Source organism: Columba livia, chromosome 5, assembly GCF_036013475.1.
Source record: "Columba livia isolate bColLiv1 breed racing homer chromosome 5, bColLiv1.pat.W.v2, whole genome shotgun sequence".
NCBI classification, from domain to species: Eukaryota; Metazoa; Chordata; class Aves; order Columbiformes; family Columbidae; genus Columba; species Columba livia.
In genome coordinates this window covers 66,269,752-66,287,482 of record NC_088606.1, presented here as the reverse complement: position 1 = coordinate 66,287,482, position 17,731 = coordinate 66,269,752, and the positions used below count along the sequence as shown (strand labels likewise).

Genomic DNA, 17,731 nt, shown 5'->3' with positions numbered 1-17,731 from the left:
TTTTAATTTTACTGAATTTTAAATTAGAACTTTTTTAAAGCATTGGAACTTCCGGGAAAAAAATCAGCTTATCTTCATGGAGTTTATTTTAAGGCAAAAAGAAGCAGACATACCAGAAGGTGGATGAACTATAAGGTACTAATGGGACTCAGAAATGGAAATTTTTGTAGGTGTGTGGATGAGAGAGTAAAACAGATGCGCACAACTCGCTTGACTTTTTTTTTTCCTAAGAGAAGGTAACGACGTGAAAAACTGCCACCTTTTGCACCTGAAAGCCATTGGACAAATTCATCCTAAGTGCGATTTAATTGATTGCGGTACACTGCAGTTCAATCAACTGCAATAAAGTTAATTGAACCTCTCCTAAGAAATGTGGCTGAAACCAAGTGATTCAAAATAGTAACAGGTACTGATTAATGGAGACAATTATTTTTAATAGGAGTGGGTCCAAGTAATTGAATGATGTTTAAATGTTCTGTATAAGGCAGTCTCATGAGGACAGTAGTTACTTTCAACAGCATTCATATTAGGTGTAGGCACAGAAAATGCAAAATTTTAGATGAAAATGCTCGTTTAACATGGTGCCACCTTTTAAATCATGGCATGGGTAAGAGATAAACAGCAAACTTCAACTCTGCTGCTTCTCTTACAATTTTTGCTTTCAACATTGGCCCTGAATGTAACCATTGAATTCAGTACAGAAATTGTGCTGTTGTTTGTGTTACTTGGTGATGTTTTTAATGAGACAACATAAGACATTATTGGAAAACCATTTTGAGATAGTATTACGTTGCTTTTTTTTCTAGTAAGTCTGGATTATTATTGAATGCACTTAAAGTACGTTGGGGATAAGGGAAATTCCATTAAAATATTTGTTTGTGATTTCTTGTCATGCTCTGGGGTGTTTTTGCGTATATATGTACATGGTCCTGTGAGCAAAATTCACAGCTTGACTCTTATAAGCTAGTTTGACTGAAGTCAGACACGTTAAATATATATATATATATACACACACACATATATATGTAAAAGCTGGCTTTGAAGTGCTTGTCAACTATTGTGCTCCATTTGGGTTTTAGAGTCCTTGTCATAATGGATTATTAACATTCTATTTTAGCTGAGAAGGATGTTACTCTCACCTGATGTCTTTGTGGAGTGCACGGAGAGTAGGGAGGGAAACAGCTATTTAGGCTATTGGCGCAGGAAAAAAAAAGGATTAATATAAACAAGTCACACCTAGGATGGAAATTAGGGAAAAAACGATCCTTTTCAGTGGTTCTGCACCTGACAGAAAAACAGGGGCACGAAATCTAAGAAGTTCCAAGACAGAACTTGGCTAAATTTTAAGAAACAAATTATATGATGCAGTTGCCATGACGACAAAGGAGTCTGGAGCTGATGATCTGAGATGTCTCTTCATTCTGATGCTTCTATCAGAAATAGATGTTCCTAAGCACAGCTGAAGGTTTGCAGTACTGGTGCCACTCAAGGGGATGAGGAGACGCAGGCTCAAGCCTTCCTCAACAGTGCGGCTCAGCTCTCTCTAGGCGGAGACCAGACTCATGCTGCAGTTCATAGAATAGAATCATAGAATCATTTTGGTTGGAAGAGACCCGCAAGATCATCAAGTCCAACCGTAACCTAACTCCAGGTGTCCCTAAGAACCTCATCTCCATCTGTCCAAGCCCTCCAGGGATGGTGACTCCAGCACTGCCCTGGGCAGCCTGTTCCAATGCCCCACAGCCCTTTCTGGGAAAAAATTGTACCCAAGATCCAACCTCAACCTCCCCTGGTGCAATTTGAGGCCGTTTCCTCTCATCATTTGTTCCTTGGGAGCAGAGCCCGACCCCCCCTGGCTCCAAGCTCCTTTCAGGCAGTTCAGAGATCAGAAGGTCTCCCCTCAGCTCCTGTTCTCCAGCTGAACCCCCAGGTCCCTCAGCCGCTCCCATCACACTTGTGCTCCAGCCCCTCACCAGCTCCGTTCCCTTCTCTCAACTCGCTCCAGCACCTCAAGGGCTTTCTTGGTGTGAGGGGCACAAAAGTGACCCCAGAATTCGAGGTGATATTCAGAAGACGACAGTTTTACCAGTGCTACATCTGCAGGAGGTGCTGCCTGGCCAGGGCAGCCCTGCAGACCCAGGGTGTCACCAGGGAGACTTCACCCTGTCCTACGCCCTTTGCTGGGAGCGAGCACCAGGCACTAAACCTTCCCTTGCCATGGGAGCTACAAGAGAAAAAGCACAATATTCCCCCAGCGGCAAATGGGAGAGTGTGGGGTGACAGAATGAAATCTAAAACCTCAAGACATAGTATCTCCACAGGGTGTTTTCCTTTAGATATCTTGTGTCTTGTTTGTTTACCGTAATATTTGAGCTTATGCAATGGAATTTGTACTGTGGCAATGCTACTGATGATCTTTATACTTTTCCTGTAATTCAGATGTGCGTCTTTTTCTGGAAGGCTGTACGTACTTCCTTATGATACTTTTTCTTTTGAAGAAACCCCAGAATTGGTGAGGTTTGTTGTTTGTTTGTTTGGTTTTTTTTAAATAGTGCCTTTTTGGGCAACAGAGTGCATACAGTCTCTGAAGCATCTTTTACACTAAATTAGGTTAAATGCAATATGGTCAGCTACTAATAACATTCAGAGACGTTTGTGTTGGAGATCAAAATGTAAATTAACTTCCTATTTGTATTAGTAACTTTTCAGGAATTTTCCAGAGACTGCTCAAGGCTGGTTTCAGGACCTGTTCAAATACATGTGTAGTTGAGGCCCAGTGGATTGAAGCCATCTGCTTTTGTTTGTTCAAGCCTCTGTATTATGATGTGAATGATTTGCTGTACAGATGAAAATTCATACATTAATTTCCACTAAGGGAGGGATATATTACATTATTACTTTCTATTTTACTCTAAGACACAGATTAAACTCAGGTGCCAGCTTCTTGAGGCAAAGAATCTTGAAATTGCTTGCGGTTAAATGTATTTTATAAGCACTTAAACACCATATAAATCTAAAATATGTTTTGAATTTGGAGTTTTTTGACTTGCCTCCTCTTTTTGATCTCCAAACTCTATCAGCAAATGTATTCATTCAGTCCTTTCCTGTAATACTCGGGGGAAAAGTATGCTGCCAACAGAATTTGTTGAAATTTGCATTGAGCAGGTACCTTTCTAGATGGACCATCTACCTTTGCGTTGTTCATGGTCCTGTGGATGATGCTGCAGTACAACACTGACAACAGCAGACAAGCACTGGTAAACTCCTTCAGCATTTAGAATTCATTTAGGGGTTTTAACATGAAGCAAATATTAGGATTTTTGATCCTAAATATACTTACAGAGTGCAAATTTTGGACAAATTTGTGCTAACTACTGTTACAGCCCATCACAGAGAGTTTGAGGCCAGCACTCCTGTAGGCACCACAACCAGCTGCTGTTTTTTGGTGAATTAAACAGTCTTTACCTGACCCCTGAATAGGCACTGCGGATATAATGAGAGTACTAATAACTTCCCAAAGATTGTCTCAGTCACTGCGTGTTTCATTGTCTCGCATTTTAGTCTACAGAATAATACTTCATGGATGGGAAATTCATACTGGTTTGTGACGTGCTCCGACGGTGTTGTGTGCACAACTGTGTAGTTATTTAAAATGCAAAAAAAATCATTTGAGCCTACAAAATTTCTTGTATGCTATTTATTTTGCTGGGACAAATTGTAACTGGGTTAGCGTGTGTTAAGTCTTTACAAAAAATGGAGGATTTTTTTAAAAGTGCGCAGGCAAGGGTTTGTAAGTGTGTGTAAACAGGTTTGGTTATTTGTTGTTTTTTCAAGTCGTTCAATGGATAGAAGGAGCTGCTGAGAAGGTTCTTGTGACAGAATGTGTGTTCGCAACTGCAAGGTGAATTTATTCACCGTTGCACCAAGGCAGTGGTCATTCTGAGCAGAATGATTTTGTCCACTTAATTGCTGTTGAAAATAGCTGACATTTGCCACTGAGGGAAAGTTTAGATAATGGAAGGAGGAGGATGATGCACTGAAGAAATTAAGATTACTTTTTTTATTAATAGAACAAACTCTGCAAAGGTCTCTTTCTCTGGTAGTGTTTCTTCTTTTGCACCTTCCTACGAGTAGGCTGCTCTGGTGAATGTGTTCCAGCTCATGCATCTGCTATCCTACAATGTGCAGGTTTATTTTATTTTATTTTATTTTATTTTATTTTATTTTATTTTATTTTATTTTATTTTATTTATTTTTAAATTTTATTTTTCAACCAATTGCATAGTTATAAATTTCAGGAAAAAACCCCACTTTTATGCAGTCTGTCCCAATATCCTTGAAATCTACCCCAGCATATCTAGGACACTCATTAACGTACTCTTTTCAAAAAAATCTACATTTTAAAATAATAGCATTTCTTCTTCCCTGTCCTAAATCTGCCCAAGTAAATAAACTAAGTGCATGTATTTACACAGCAAAGAGTCTGTTTGCAATGGAATATTACCTGGTGTTGGAGTGCGGCAGAAAAATTAAGGACCCACCCAGTTGTATTTTCTCTGGCAAATAAAGATTAATACACTTTCATTTTCTTTAAGCTATGGAAGCACACATTTATTTGGGGGGTAGAGAGGTAAGTTTAATCTTCCAGAAACAAATTTCAAGGTAATTCTCTCTCTAACCTTGCTTCTGAAGTAAATACCAGCTGCCCTGTGGGCAGTTTAGTGATGTGTGAATGTAATTAAACATGAAACAACCACTTTACAATTTTCTGTGCCTCTCAGCAGCATCTACGTGGCCACACGGACTTGCATCTTGCTGTAGTCTTACCTCTTATGATATCATAACTGCTGGGTTAACAGTTGGACTCGATGATCCTAAAGGTCTTCTCTAACCAAAAGGATTCTATGGTATTTAAGTACTTTGCTGCCTTTCAGATTACTTAGAACGTTTTGGTAAAAATAGCCCAGGACAGAAGATAGCTGCTGCCTCTCCTTTGTGCTCTTAGCAATCATCTCACGCTAAATATTCCTTCTCCTTTGCTCTTGGCTTTGTGCCTTCTGGTACGGCGCCCTTTCCACCATAAATTCAGGTCTTGAAATCACCCCTCAAATTGCTGCCTTCCATTCCTGTTCACTGTAAACCAATTTCTCCCGTATCCTATGCTTTTCTAAACTTCTTCCATTTTATAAGCTGTTGTCATTCTCAGTCCTGTGCGCTTGTCTCTGATGTTATCAGGATTATAAGGTTGCCTGAGCGGGAGAATCTTTTTCTTTGTAAAGCTCAGGAGAAATTTATTGGTGTCATGGTAGTTCATATATTATCTTCTCTTTCATGTAGGGAATATTTCACACAGAAAAATAATTGATTACATGATTAATATTTTACTCTTGGAGACCCTATCATTATTTATTCTTGAATAATGTTTCATGATTTTTACTGGGTTTTGTGGGGTTTAGATGATGCTATGTATAAATGCTCCGTAAGATAAAGTTGGAGTGGTAGACTTGGATATTAAAGCCAGTGAGATTTATGTCTGTTAGTTGTCTTTGTCACTGATTTACTCCATATTTTTGAATAACCTCTTGTGAGAATGCCCATGTTGGAGAAAGAACTCCTCATGGTTGGTGTTCAAAGCTCTTTGTGCAAGAGGAACGTTGTTGTTGATCGCAGTCTCTGGTTTGGAGCTGTAGGCAGATGTGAGTCCTGGCTGTGGAGCACATTGAATGCAAACCCCAAAGCACTTTCAGTTCTCCAAGAGGGTGTTGGAGGGAGCAGCAACGTGTCTGCTGTGGTCACAGCGGTGGGGGATGGAGACACAGCACTCTGCATCATCTTGGAGAACTGAATGTTTCATGCTCAAGGATATTGCATTGCTGGAGGAAGCCATAAAATGACAACTACGTGAATAACTGATTCCACCAGCTAGGAGAAAGGAATGAAACCTCTTACCTATGTGGAGGTGATGGCAAGTATTGTTTGCTGCCATGTATGCTGCCATTTAGTGTCTTAAACGTATCCAGAAGGTTTGCTTGGGTTTCTCTGTAAGCTAAATCATAACATTGCGATCACTCAGACGAAGGCTGGGTAGCACCATCTCTTCTCTGCTCTCCTCAGCTCTGTTCAGTCTCATTTGATCCTCTTCACAAGGTTCACACAGGGTTGTGTTATTTGAAGTACGTGAAAAATGGTGGTATAAGCCATGTGGCAGATAATACTTCAAGGCCTTGAAAGACAATGCATTGCACACTACTAGCAAATTATTTTATCTGGAAATATTGTGTACTATGATTTTTTCCTCACTTCTGTCTCCAGCTTGCTCTTAAGTCATAATTTTCCTGTCTTGTAATGTTGTACTGCTCTAAAAAACCTGTGTACATTCATTATGCGAGGTGGAAAAAGCACTGAGACATACAGTTGAAAAATCTTGATATTCACAAAAGTGTTCTTCCCTTTAAACACTTCAGGAATGTTTCATACATACCCAAAAAGTAAGTTCAGCTTGATATAGTTCAGACTTCCTGTTTGGCTAATTTTTAAAGACATTGGGTCTATGATATCATACAATTTCAGAAGTTATTTCTCAAATTCTCTCAAAGTGCTCAAAGTATCTTCCGTCCCACTGCCCAGTTTACACCAAATGATGCTGAAGTCTGAATTTCCAGAATATAAAGTTCTGAGTCTTTTCCTGAGAGTTGAGAATGGATAGAGGAGCATTATTGAAATTGTTGGCTGGCCCGAGGGACAGTTTTCCTTGCATTCGGCTGGCTGGCTGACCAGTTGCCATTGGCGTAGCATGGAACCAGCCACAGACATATCTATTTCTGTAATCTATTTTTGCCTTTTTATGAAGGAAATGGGAAAAGAAAGATCTTTGGAGGAAAGTTTTGGGGAAGAGTTGAAGGGAAAAAAGAACTTAAGGTTTTGCAGTGAAAGATGACAGAAAATATGTTAAAAGATTGGCTTGAAAAAGAAAGACAGACACATTTGTGCCTACAAACCAACTTGGCTGTTTGACTGTTTATAGAACATCCTTCTAAACACTTTGCCACTATAAACAATTTTTTTGTAATGTTTCAAAGAATGTGATCACATTTAATACCAGGTACACATGTGATTATTAAATGGATTGGCCCAGGTGAAGACGATATCTCTTTTACTGATAATAACAATGTGTTTCCAAAGCCGAAATGCGATGCAGCCGCCGTCTCCCACTACCAAAGCCCCAAGTGGAAGTGGAGAGACAGTCTCATCAAATTATTCACAACTGAAAAAGTTTTGCTGAATAATATCAGACTAAAACCTGCAAGAATTCTGGTGTCTTACTGTTTAATGACCATTCCTGCAGTCATTTGGCTTCTAGATAAAATATTGAAGAAGGTCAAAAGAAATAGAGAATCTGCCGCTGAAATCCTGATTCCTTATGAGCTATTGACAATTTTGAAGTTATTGCTTTGTAATGAGTTCCTAAAGACAGTGAAGATGAGGTCCTGCTCTGCTGATCTTATGATTCTTATCAAGTATTTCCGTAAACTCTTGGAGTGAAATAATCTTCAGATCTCCTATGAATATTTTTATTTCTGCAATATAAATCTTTTTGGTACCAGCTTTTGTAACTGTGCCTCTTAAACAAAGCTGCTATAAACAGTCGTTTACAGGTTTTGTTTCTGAGACAGCTTTAAAAATGTGTCATATATATTTGCTCTTGCTCTAAATGTTAAATATCATTGCACATAACGATGCGAACAGATGGTGTGCTGCATAAGCTGTTTATCATTTTACACATTTATCACTTTACACTAGTGAAGTGTACGTGTGTTTGATTAATATTAACTTTTGATTGATTCAGAGATCTCTATTTTTTTGACAGCATTAGGGGATATATTCTAATCCATAGTGGCTTCCAGCTTTAAAATTTAATTCCAGTAAAGATAGAGTAGATGCCTTTTGCAGTTCTTTAATGCATGGATTTTTTTTTTGCTGTTGAAAATAATTACCTGCTTGAGATTTTAATACCAGAAGGAATTTGGAAGTAAATGGATAACTCCACTAAAATGTTTTAGATTAAATTTAGATGCCACTGGTCCAGCTAGATAAATACCATATCTTGGAATCAAATACCAGATGCTAAGAATGTGTGAAATAAAATAAACCAGTAACAGTCCTATTCGAATCAATATTATTTTATATCCTCCACCTACAGAATGAAAGAACTTCATATTTTCCTGTTGAACAGGTCTGGATGTTCAGCATGTGTTACACCTACATTAATGTATAGGAAACTAAAAAAGCATCTCAAGCTTATAGACGTAGCACACAGACCATGCTTCGAGACTTCTGACTGCAGCATTGTATTAAAAATATGGTTTACCAAGATGTTATTTCATAATAATGCATTTTTGTCTCAGCTTTTGCCTGACAAAAGGCAAGTTTTTCCTGCGCCATGGATGGAAAAACTAGTTCAAGTTGGAATGGGTCTGCTTGCGCTTTTTGTTCTGCTAAAGGGCAATAATATTTAATGAGAGATTGTGCTTTAAACTGTAAATTCTTTAGAGTGTGAGGTGCCCAGCCTGTCAGAATAAATAGACGAGGCTAAAAACACTTACTTTTAAAATGATTGTTCATTTTGGAAGGCACCGAGTGATCTTAGTGAAATACAACTGAGTCACTTGAATTTTGGATAGAGATCAAATTCCCAGCATGTATTCTGGCAGCATCTCTTCTTCACCAGTTCCATCCCTCAATATTTTTTATTTTTAATGTTCTGATGGCACACGCAGCACTTCAGTATACATGCTGCTATCATTCAGATTTCTGGTAACTTTCAGTGACTTCTTAGAGATGGAATTAATAAATAAATAGCTTTTATCCATGCTTTACAGCCTTCATGCCTGTGATTTCTTCTATGTCCTCTTATCTTATGCAAAGATGCATACAGCAAAATTGATGATGTAGCAGCAGGAATTGCCCAGGAATGTAAAGTAAAATGTAGAATTAAAATTGTACATTTTGAAATTTAATGTTGCAGTGCAGCTTAAAGTTTAATTGGCATTACTGTAATAGCTGGTCAGGGATGCATAGACTTAACTCCTTTTTTTCCACAAAGACTCCTTTGCACTTCTATGGCCCTGTTGCCTTTGCTTCCAGGACATCAGGTCAGATGCTGGGAAATGAGGAGAGCGCGTATAATGAATAATGTCTCTTGAACGCAAGAGTTTACATCAGGAGAGAAAATCTTGGTTCCTGGATGATCTGAAAAGCTTCTTAATGTCTCATTGATTATGTTATACAGCATAAAATGCGTATAGATGTTTGTGGATATTGCAGTGGTGAAAAATGACTGTCGTTTAAGAAAACGTTTTTGGTGTAAGAAATGCAGAGTCGTAGCACACTAATGTGGAAATGAAGTAGGTAAAGAGAAAGATTTAGTTGAACTCATTAGATTTTTTTTGCTTGTTTTTTAAACTGGTGATTATAAGGAAATTAGTTGCATATTTCATAAAGAGAGAGCTTTGTTTTCCTGCTTTCATGTCACCTATACACTGTTCCTTAAATACGTATTTTTATTAAAAGCCAGTAATTAGGATTCTATATCTTCCTCTTCTTTCCACCCTCTGTTTTCGAAATGGAAAGATCAGAGTTTTGTGCTTTTTGTACTAAAAGGCTCTTTTCTTTCGTTGCAGGTTAATAACGAGAATGTAGTGAAGGTTGGCCACAGGCAGGTGGTGAACATGATCCGCCAAGGGGGCAACCACCTCGTGCTCAAGGTCGTCACAGTCACCAGGAATCTTGACCCAGACGACACAGCTCGAAAGAAAGGTACATTTTTCCCATTTCCCTAATAGAGTCGTTTTGTTCTTCCTCCACAGAAAACAGAATAATGACACAAAATTACTGTTTTATAAATTCTGCTTTATAGATTTAACTTTTAAAATTTGAAATACTCTAATTTAAAGTAAGTTAATTCCATTGACTTATGCATGAATATGTGACAAAAGGGACAATATTCTCTTGCTTGCCATGAAATTTCATCTTTATTGCTCTTTATATATTTATAAGTTTGAAGATCTTGTAGTAAAATTTCTTGCAGCACTGAGAAAAAGTACAAATCTTTTATTAATTAATTTCAAACGTGCTTGAGATCTTGGTTTGACTCCTCTTGAAATCGTTGAGAGCTTATAATTTTGCAAAACACGTGTTTTAGAAATGACCTCTGTAGGAATAAGAAAGCAGCATGTAGAAAAGTACATTTTAATGGGAAAATTCCTCTAGATGAATTTATAGTAGGGGAGTTGTTCCAGGCAGGGAAAATCCCTTCTCCTCCCATAGGCAGAAAACACGCACAGCTTCTTTTTCTGCCACTTGGCTGCCAGCAAGGAAACAGCTACGCAAGAGAGGTTCGTGTAGCATCCTGTGCCACAAAGACTTTGGGAAAGAATTGTCTGGGTAAACCAGGAAAAGTTTGTTTTTCCAGTTTAAAAGCCTGGGGTTTTTTAACATTAAATTTAAGGGAAATTGTGGGTTAACCTATATCATAATTATGGGGTATTCCCTTAAAAATTTCAATGTGTTTCCCACCCACCTACTCAAAAGAACACCACCAAATCTTCACCAGAAAAAAAAAGGCTTTTACACTATTCCTTCACCTTAGAAGCCCTTGAGTTTGCTCAGGTAGAAGCTACTCTGGGAAGTCATTAGGCCCACATAATTCCCATTAAGCAGAAAAGATTGCTGCTGCTAACTGGTGTTCAGTACTGCAGTATCACGTTTTTGAGAACTCTTGTTCCTCCCACCAGTTTCCTGAATTGTCACTCACAGGCTGGCACCCGAGGGCTCACTCTTTGTCCATGAGTAAAATTTTCTGTCTGTGCTGTGAGTGTTCTTGATGTCTAGTGCTTAAAAAAAATATAAATAAAATAAATAAAACACTATATTAAAGTAAATAATGCCTGCACATGGTCCTGCATTATTTTTAGCATGATAGAATTACTATTCACACATCTTAAACCTTTCACCTCTGCCTTTTGGGTGCATCATATGGGCCTTAAATAGAAGTGTTGTTGTATACAACCCAAAGGGAAGTTGTTTCTATGAAAACAAACTCAGTTCTTTGCCATCTCTCCAGAGCCTTCTATTGATAACATGGGAGACGTCATCACTCTCTACAACCACCTGAAAGCAGGTTGGAGCATGGAGGGGGCTGGTCTCCTCTCCCAAGGACCAAGCGATAGGATGAGAGGAAATAGCTTCAAGTTGCACCAGGGGAGGTTCAGATTGGATATTAGGAAAAAATTCTTCCTGGGAAGGGCTGTTGTGCATTGGAACAGGCTGCCCAGGGAAATGATGGAGTCACCATCCCTGGAGGGGTGGAACAGACGCAGAGATGAGGTTCTTAGGGACATGATTTAGCAGTGGACTTGGCAGTGTTAGGTTAACAGTTGGACTTGATGATCTTAAAGGAATTTTCCAACCAAAACCATTCTATGATTTGCCAAAAACATTCGCTTTTGGATCTTGTCCATTTTTTATACAAGTGAGGAGCCTTTCTTTTTACTTGGCAGTTGCTGTTGTACTTTAGGAATTGTGTGGGAGGTTTTTCTTGCCATCAGTCTCCTCTCTGGTGAGGCCAGTGTTGGGTACCCAGCTTCATTTACCAACCCAGCATTTTGTGCAGTTTCCCTCACAGATTTATTGTCACTTCTCCTGTTGGGGAAGGGCAGAGCTCAGACTGACGCTACTATGTACAGAACTGGCACTGAATTGGAGCTATATTTTTGTTTTCTTGTGACACGCTGGCATTCAAACCTCTGTAAGAAGATGATGGAGCTTAACAGGGAAAGGATGACGCTGTCATAGTGGATATAGGTGATGTGGGAAGAACATTGTCCACTTCTTTTCTCCATCACCTTTTGTTGCCCCCAAACTCCCTCCTTTTGTCAAAATGGTACAGCCTGATGTGTAGTGTTGGCCAAAACACTGAAGATTCTTTAATTTTTCCTGGTGTCCCACAGCCATTTCTGTTCGATGGAAGCTCCAACTTTCCTACCAATGTTGGCATAATCTTTTCTGATGTTATGCTCCTTTCTGAGCATAACATTGGCTATCAGGACACTAGAACACCTGCTGGATTTTAGTTTCTGTGCTATATGATCACCTTGATATTTTCAGATCTTACTTATTCCAAGGATCGCCTCTTTTCCCTAGTCTCACCATAATTATTAAGATAAATGTGAATCTTCTCTCTTGTATTTCTCAGATGTAACAGTTTCTTCAGAGATGAGATTATTCTGGCAGAGATTGGCTGGTCTCCAGGAGATTTTTAGCTATGTACATTTATTAGAAGGAGAGGCACAACTGCTGTGAGGCACTTTCTCTAGAAAGTCTTTTTCCTACAGAAAAATAGACGTGCACAGTTATTTAGCTTTAAATGTTTCTATGTATGCTGTTACATAAAAGCTTGCCGATGTGTCAAACAACCTACGCTAAAAGTAGAAGCGGTATAGGAATTCAGTACATGAAAAGCATCTCAGGGTTTTTTCCTCCGCATGTATGTATTTATTATTACTTTATTTAATGTAGCATATTATTTTAAATAAATATGAAATTGTGTATGTGACTATAGTGGTTTAGAGATGGGTATTTACTTACGTTGTGTATCCTTCTGTTTAATGCAAAGCGCCACCACCTCCTAAGCGAGCTCCAACCACTGCACTGACCTTGCGGTCTAAGTCAATGACCTCAGAGCTTGAAGAGCTTGGTAAGAAAGTGTTTTTTGACAAGCATGCTGGCATAATAGAAATGTAAGAGATATATATATGTATATATGTTAAATTGACTAAAAGGAACTGCAATGTGTACAGTATATAGTACAGAAAAGGTTTTAAGAATGCTGCATCTTTGGAGAGTTCAAATATGCATGATTTGCATGAATAATTTTTTGTTTAAACTTGTGCCTTTACTGCTACGCAAGAGAATGTCGATACATTTGATGCATCGTCAGAGTTTGGCACATCTACTAAAAAGTAATGCCGTATCGTATTTTGTTAGCTTTGCTTTCTAAATTTTCAGTTCATCTAATGTTGTTTTATTTTAAATTTCTGTGGCCTCTCATTAGTGGATAAAGGTAAGCTGCCAGAAGCTGTTCTTAAAAAGCTGACAGTGTTAAAGCAGCTTCAACTTCAACTTGCTTTCATTAGACCCTGATCTGAAAAAGTGCATATTATGATATCACTTTGACTTCTGTGCATGATATAAACTTAATTCTCCACACTATTGGTAATAAAAAAGCGTTGAACATTCAGTCTTTTATTTGCTAATTTTAAGAAAGGTGATTGTAGATTGCTTTACTAGATCGTCCACATTCTAGATATGCATAATTCTTTGGGAATTTTGATTTGTTTTCTAGAAGTGAGGAAGTTCGTAGTTCTTTTCTATTTTTAATCTGTTAGGTCATTAAAAAGTAGAATTTCTGCAGCTAGACTAATAAATATGTTATGGATGGAACATATATACAAAGAGGAAAGCCCAGCACATATTTATACATGAGTATTACATTAGAACAGTGTGTTTAGCAAGTGATAATTGGGTATGAAAATAAACCACATCCCTCATTGCAGACTAATAGAATCTATCATTTAATTAAACCATTTTTCCATGTAATCCTACATTGATTTAAATGCTTACATTTTATAATCATTTTTGTTTTCTGGCATGGACTCATATGAAGGCCAACTGGAAGGAATCAAAGCATTGCTTCCACTTTTTTTTCCCCGGAAGTCGATGTTTTTGGGGCAGATGGACCCCATCCATCCTTTAGTGAGCCAAGTCATAGAGCTTCAGAGGGAGTTCTGACCAACAAAGGGCTGTTCAAGTGGTTACTGTCTTCTCTATGGTATAACAACCACATTGAGGACTAAAATAATACTGTTGGATTATTTAGCTCTAACAGACCTCTGAAAATTTGACTGGTTTGTGCCAGGAAGTTTAGGAACCCGGCTAAAGGTTTCAACAGTTTATGGATGCTCCATAATTTTTCTTCCAGGAATAAAATGTAAAATATTCTTTCTGAAGCCCCTTTTTGGGTTTGGTGTTTTGATTTGTTTTCCTTTCATGGAGTGCGAGGGAGTTGGGTTGTAAAACTTGGCTGGCTTGTCACCAAAGGGACAGAAATACTTAGGCACCCTTTTTCCCCTCTCATTTTCCCCTCTGCAATTCACTTTCAAACTGAGGGTGTTCTTCTTTTTCTCTTACTTTCAGTTGTACGTAGTAGATACTGTTCTTAAAACAGAAAGAAGCAGCACTCTTTTCTAGGAGAAAACAGCTTATTAATCGTAAAGTCACCTCTGCAATGATGACCATCATATTTTAGCTTTTTCACCCCCTTTTTCAGGTTATAATACTTGATGGCAGTTTGTTCTTATTGGCTGGCAGAAGCCATGCAACTCTTGTGACTAGCAGCCCTGGGACATAACTTGATTTTTCTAAGCAGGTTTCCCATCCATATCTTTATCCAGATGGGACAGATATTACAGTGGCAACATTTTGAAGAATAGTCCAAACATCTATGTCCCCTAATAAAGCTGTAGTAACAGTAGAGCATGGCAGAAATTTGTCTTCTTCCCAAACGAGACCATAAATACCAGTTCTGTGATACTCTGAACATTTGCCACCCTAGCAAACAATATGCCTACTGTTATAAATAACATCTGTGGTCTACCTGTTCTACTAGTTGTCCTGTAAAAGGGCTGTTGACAGAAGGAACAAGAATTCTTAAATTGCCCAACAACCGAATAAGCTTCCAAAAATAAAGTGTTCTCACTGTCATCAGTTAAAAGTTGTCTTCTGACATAAAACACAGATTGTATGTGTGTATTTATATATAATTTATATATCTGTATATGTGTATATATTGGACATCTGTATGAACTATGAGAACACCCACATTTTTATATCTATTAAGTCATCTAATGAATAAGCATTTATTTCACAACATATATCCGCAAACTAAATAGGAAGTATATGCAGATGACCACTGTGGATGTTCTCATCGATATATATGTGTAATCTTTTTTCTGAACTGAAGAAGCTCATGGTCTCAATAATGTCTCGTGGCAAAGAATTCCACAGGCTAATTATGTGCTGTGTACAAATGTATTTCCTTTTTATTGGTTTTAAATGTGATGCCTTTAATTTTATTGAATGTCACTTGTTATGTAATAGAAGAAAAAGGATAAATAGAAAAATCCCCATTGGTTTTCCCTTAGAGTATATATCTTTTGTAATTTCTCCTAGCTAAGCCAAACAACATGATTATAAAATACATATAGATATATATCTTGCAGTCTTTACAGTCACTTGCCTGGCTCTGAACTCTACTTATGGTTTTATTGACGTGTTTTTAGCTACACTGTTCTCCACAATACTGAGCAGACGATCTCAGTTGTTCTCTTTCAAATGAGTTAATTCAAAATATGGCAGATAACATGTGCTAATGATTCTACTTCAGTCTGCAAAATACCCTATTATCATAATTTGAAAGCCCCAGTATCAATAAGTTGCCCCAATTACTGTTTTTTAAAAAGAATTTAGAAAAAACAATTGTACATGTTTCCCTAATATCTACAGGGGAGCAACTCCTTATAGTTAAAGAATAAACCCCGATAAACTCTGCTTTTGCCAAGCTGTTTATCTGCTCTGGTTTGATAGAAATGTGTGTAGCAAAGGCTCGTAGGGAGAGACTTAACTTCTTAGATGGCAGAAAAATGTTGATGCTCAAAATGACAGACAAGGATTTAGCGTATAAAAATTACCTTCAGAATTGATTCACAGTTCATTCCCTTTCTATTTCCAAGCTTCAGTACGGAAGAAGAAGGGTAAGGGGAAGCATTTTGTCTCTTGTTTAACCTGTTTCTCACCTTTCCATAGTGAAGGATAAAAACATAACGTAAATGTTGGCATACGGTCCAGTTTATTTTATGGTGTCAACTGTACATTAATTATTGTATATGTTTTTTAGTTATTTAGTTAATAAATTGCAAACACACTAAGAGCTCAAACAGAAGACTACATTTGAAAATATTTTTCCCGCATTTCTTCCTTTTGTCTCCTTTCCTTCATCTTATCTTTTTATTTTTCCTTCTTTGTACCCAACTCTTTTTCCAAACCCTTCCATACCATCATCTCCTCATAGTTCCTGTGCTAACTGGCAGCCACAGAGAATACGTGGCCAATAACATCCTCAGTGTAGTCCTACGTTAGTGACCTCACTTGTCTTCTTGGTGGCCAAATGTGACTCCCATCACCACCGCGCTGTCTCTGTCTCAGGAAATAGGGATCTTGCACACACCACTTGAACTTTTTGACCTGGAGAAATGCTGCTCTGCACAATTTTTAGGTTTTCAATAGAACATCTTCCACGCTGTCCCGTATGCATGGAGTTTCCCTCCCTGAACTGATTCATAAGGCCATGACCTTCTCCTTGAGATCTCTCCTAAAGACCCATTTCCCCTGTGATCCCTATTAAACAATCATCTCAGTAACGAGGGCTAGGCAGAGGGGTAGGTAGACATAGCGGTGCTACTTTATAACTGTATATATATGTATACAAAGTTTTGTTGGTGTTTAGCTGTATTTTTCCATACTCCTGTATGTCATTTTGCTTTCGTAGATTGTGAGCTCTCCTGAGCAGGGACTGTGTCATTTACACGTTTTCATGGTGTCCAGCCCAAGGAAGAGTCTCAAACCTCCCCAGGTGGTAGCGGGTAAAACAGTCCATGTCCTGGTCCTGCTGCTCAACCAAGTTCAATGTCACGGAAAGGAAAGCCAGGCTGTAGGCAGTGTCCTTTCTCAACAGGGAAGCTTTTGCTTTTTAATGCTAAATGGGACAAAATTGGGTTATTTTCCACTCTTTAATTTTCTGCTCTTTCCTGACCTCTTTCCCGGTCACTGGGTTTCCAGCTAGTGATATTTTCCATTCTCCATTCAGAGAATACGACAGTGTAGACCCCATTGCTATTGGTATTTTTCTGAAAAAATATGGTTTGGCAGCATATAAGAAAAAACCTTTACGTTGTTATTGTAGAATCTTCTGTCAACCAAAAGCTCAGTCTTTTGGCTCATAGGTGAGGGAGGCATTAAGATGAAAATAATGACTTTTGTGGTCCTGTGTGACTGGTTTTGTTGGTTGTGTTTTGAGAGGGGATCTGGTTCATTAGGAGGGTAAGAGGAGGGAAGGACATAGGCTGTATTTTTTATGTTTGGGATAGAAGATACGATGTTTGTGTCTGAAGAGATGGGTAATAAAATCGTTAGGTTGACAGCAGTATGGCATGGGCAGTATTATCATTTTATTGCAGTTGCGTAGCAGAAATCGCTAAAAAGTAAACTGGGCATCCTCTGTGCCGCTGACTTTCTGTGTGCAGTAGCTGGCTGACGCAGGGGATGGCATCCGACTTCCAGGTGTGTGTTTGGAGGGGATGTGTTTTCAGTCGTTAAACTGTTTTCTGGATTTTGTGGCATATCGGGGAGGGGAAAGACGCCTTCTTTTTCCTTTTGGGACTTGCAAGGTTTCAAGGATTGTTGGATGAGTAAGTTATGGCAACGTGTAAACTAACAGTTAGTTGTAGCAGCACTAGGTAAAGTGTAGTTAGCCCATTAATACTGAAGAATAACCAAAGCTTTCATGCAGCAAATTAAAAAAAAGATTTGAAAATACTCTAAAAATAACACATAAGAA

General features: G+C 38.3%; 1 protein-coding gene across 5 annotated transcripts in view; it reads left to right on the top strand.

Moving 5' to 3' along the window:
* Window positions 1-17,731, top strand: part of SHANK2 (SH3 and multiple ankyrin repeat domains 2) — a 315,788-nt gene that overhangs the window by 263,547 nt on the left and 34,510 nt on the right. For 3 of the 5 annotated variants that reach the window (XM_065065546.1, XM_065065550.1, XM_065065549.1), the window contains 3 exons: window positions 9,681-9,816; window positions 12,674-12,754; window positions 15,849-15,869. In XM_065065546.1, coding sequence (XP_064921618.1) covers window positions 9,681-9,816; window positions 12,674-12,754; window positions 15,849-15,869 — 238 coding nt within the window. The remainder of the gene's footprint in view (window positions 1-9,680; window positions 9,817-12,673; window positions 12,755-15,848; window positions 15,870-17,731) is intronic. The other 2 variants (XM_065065547.1, XM_065065548.1) reach the window with 1 other exon arrangement.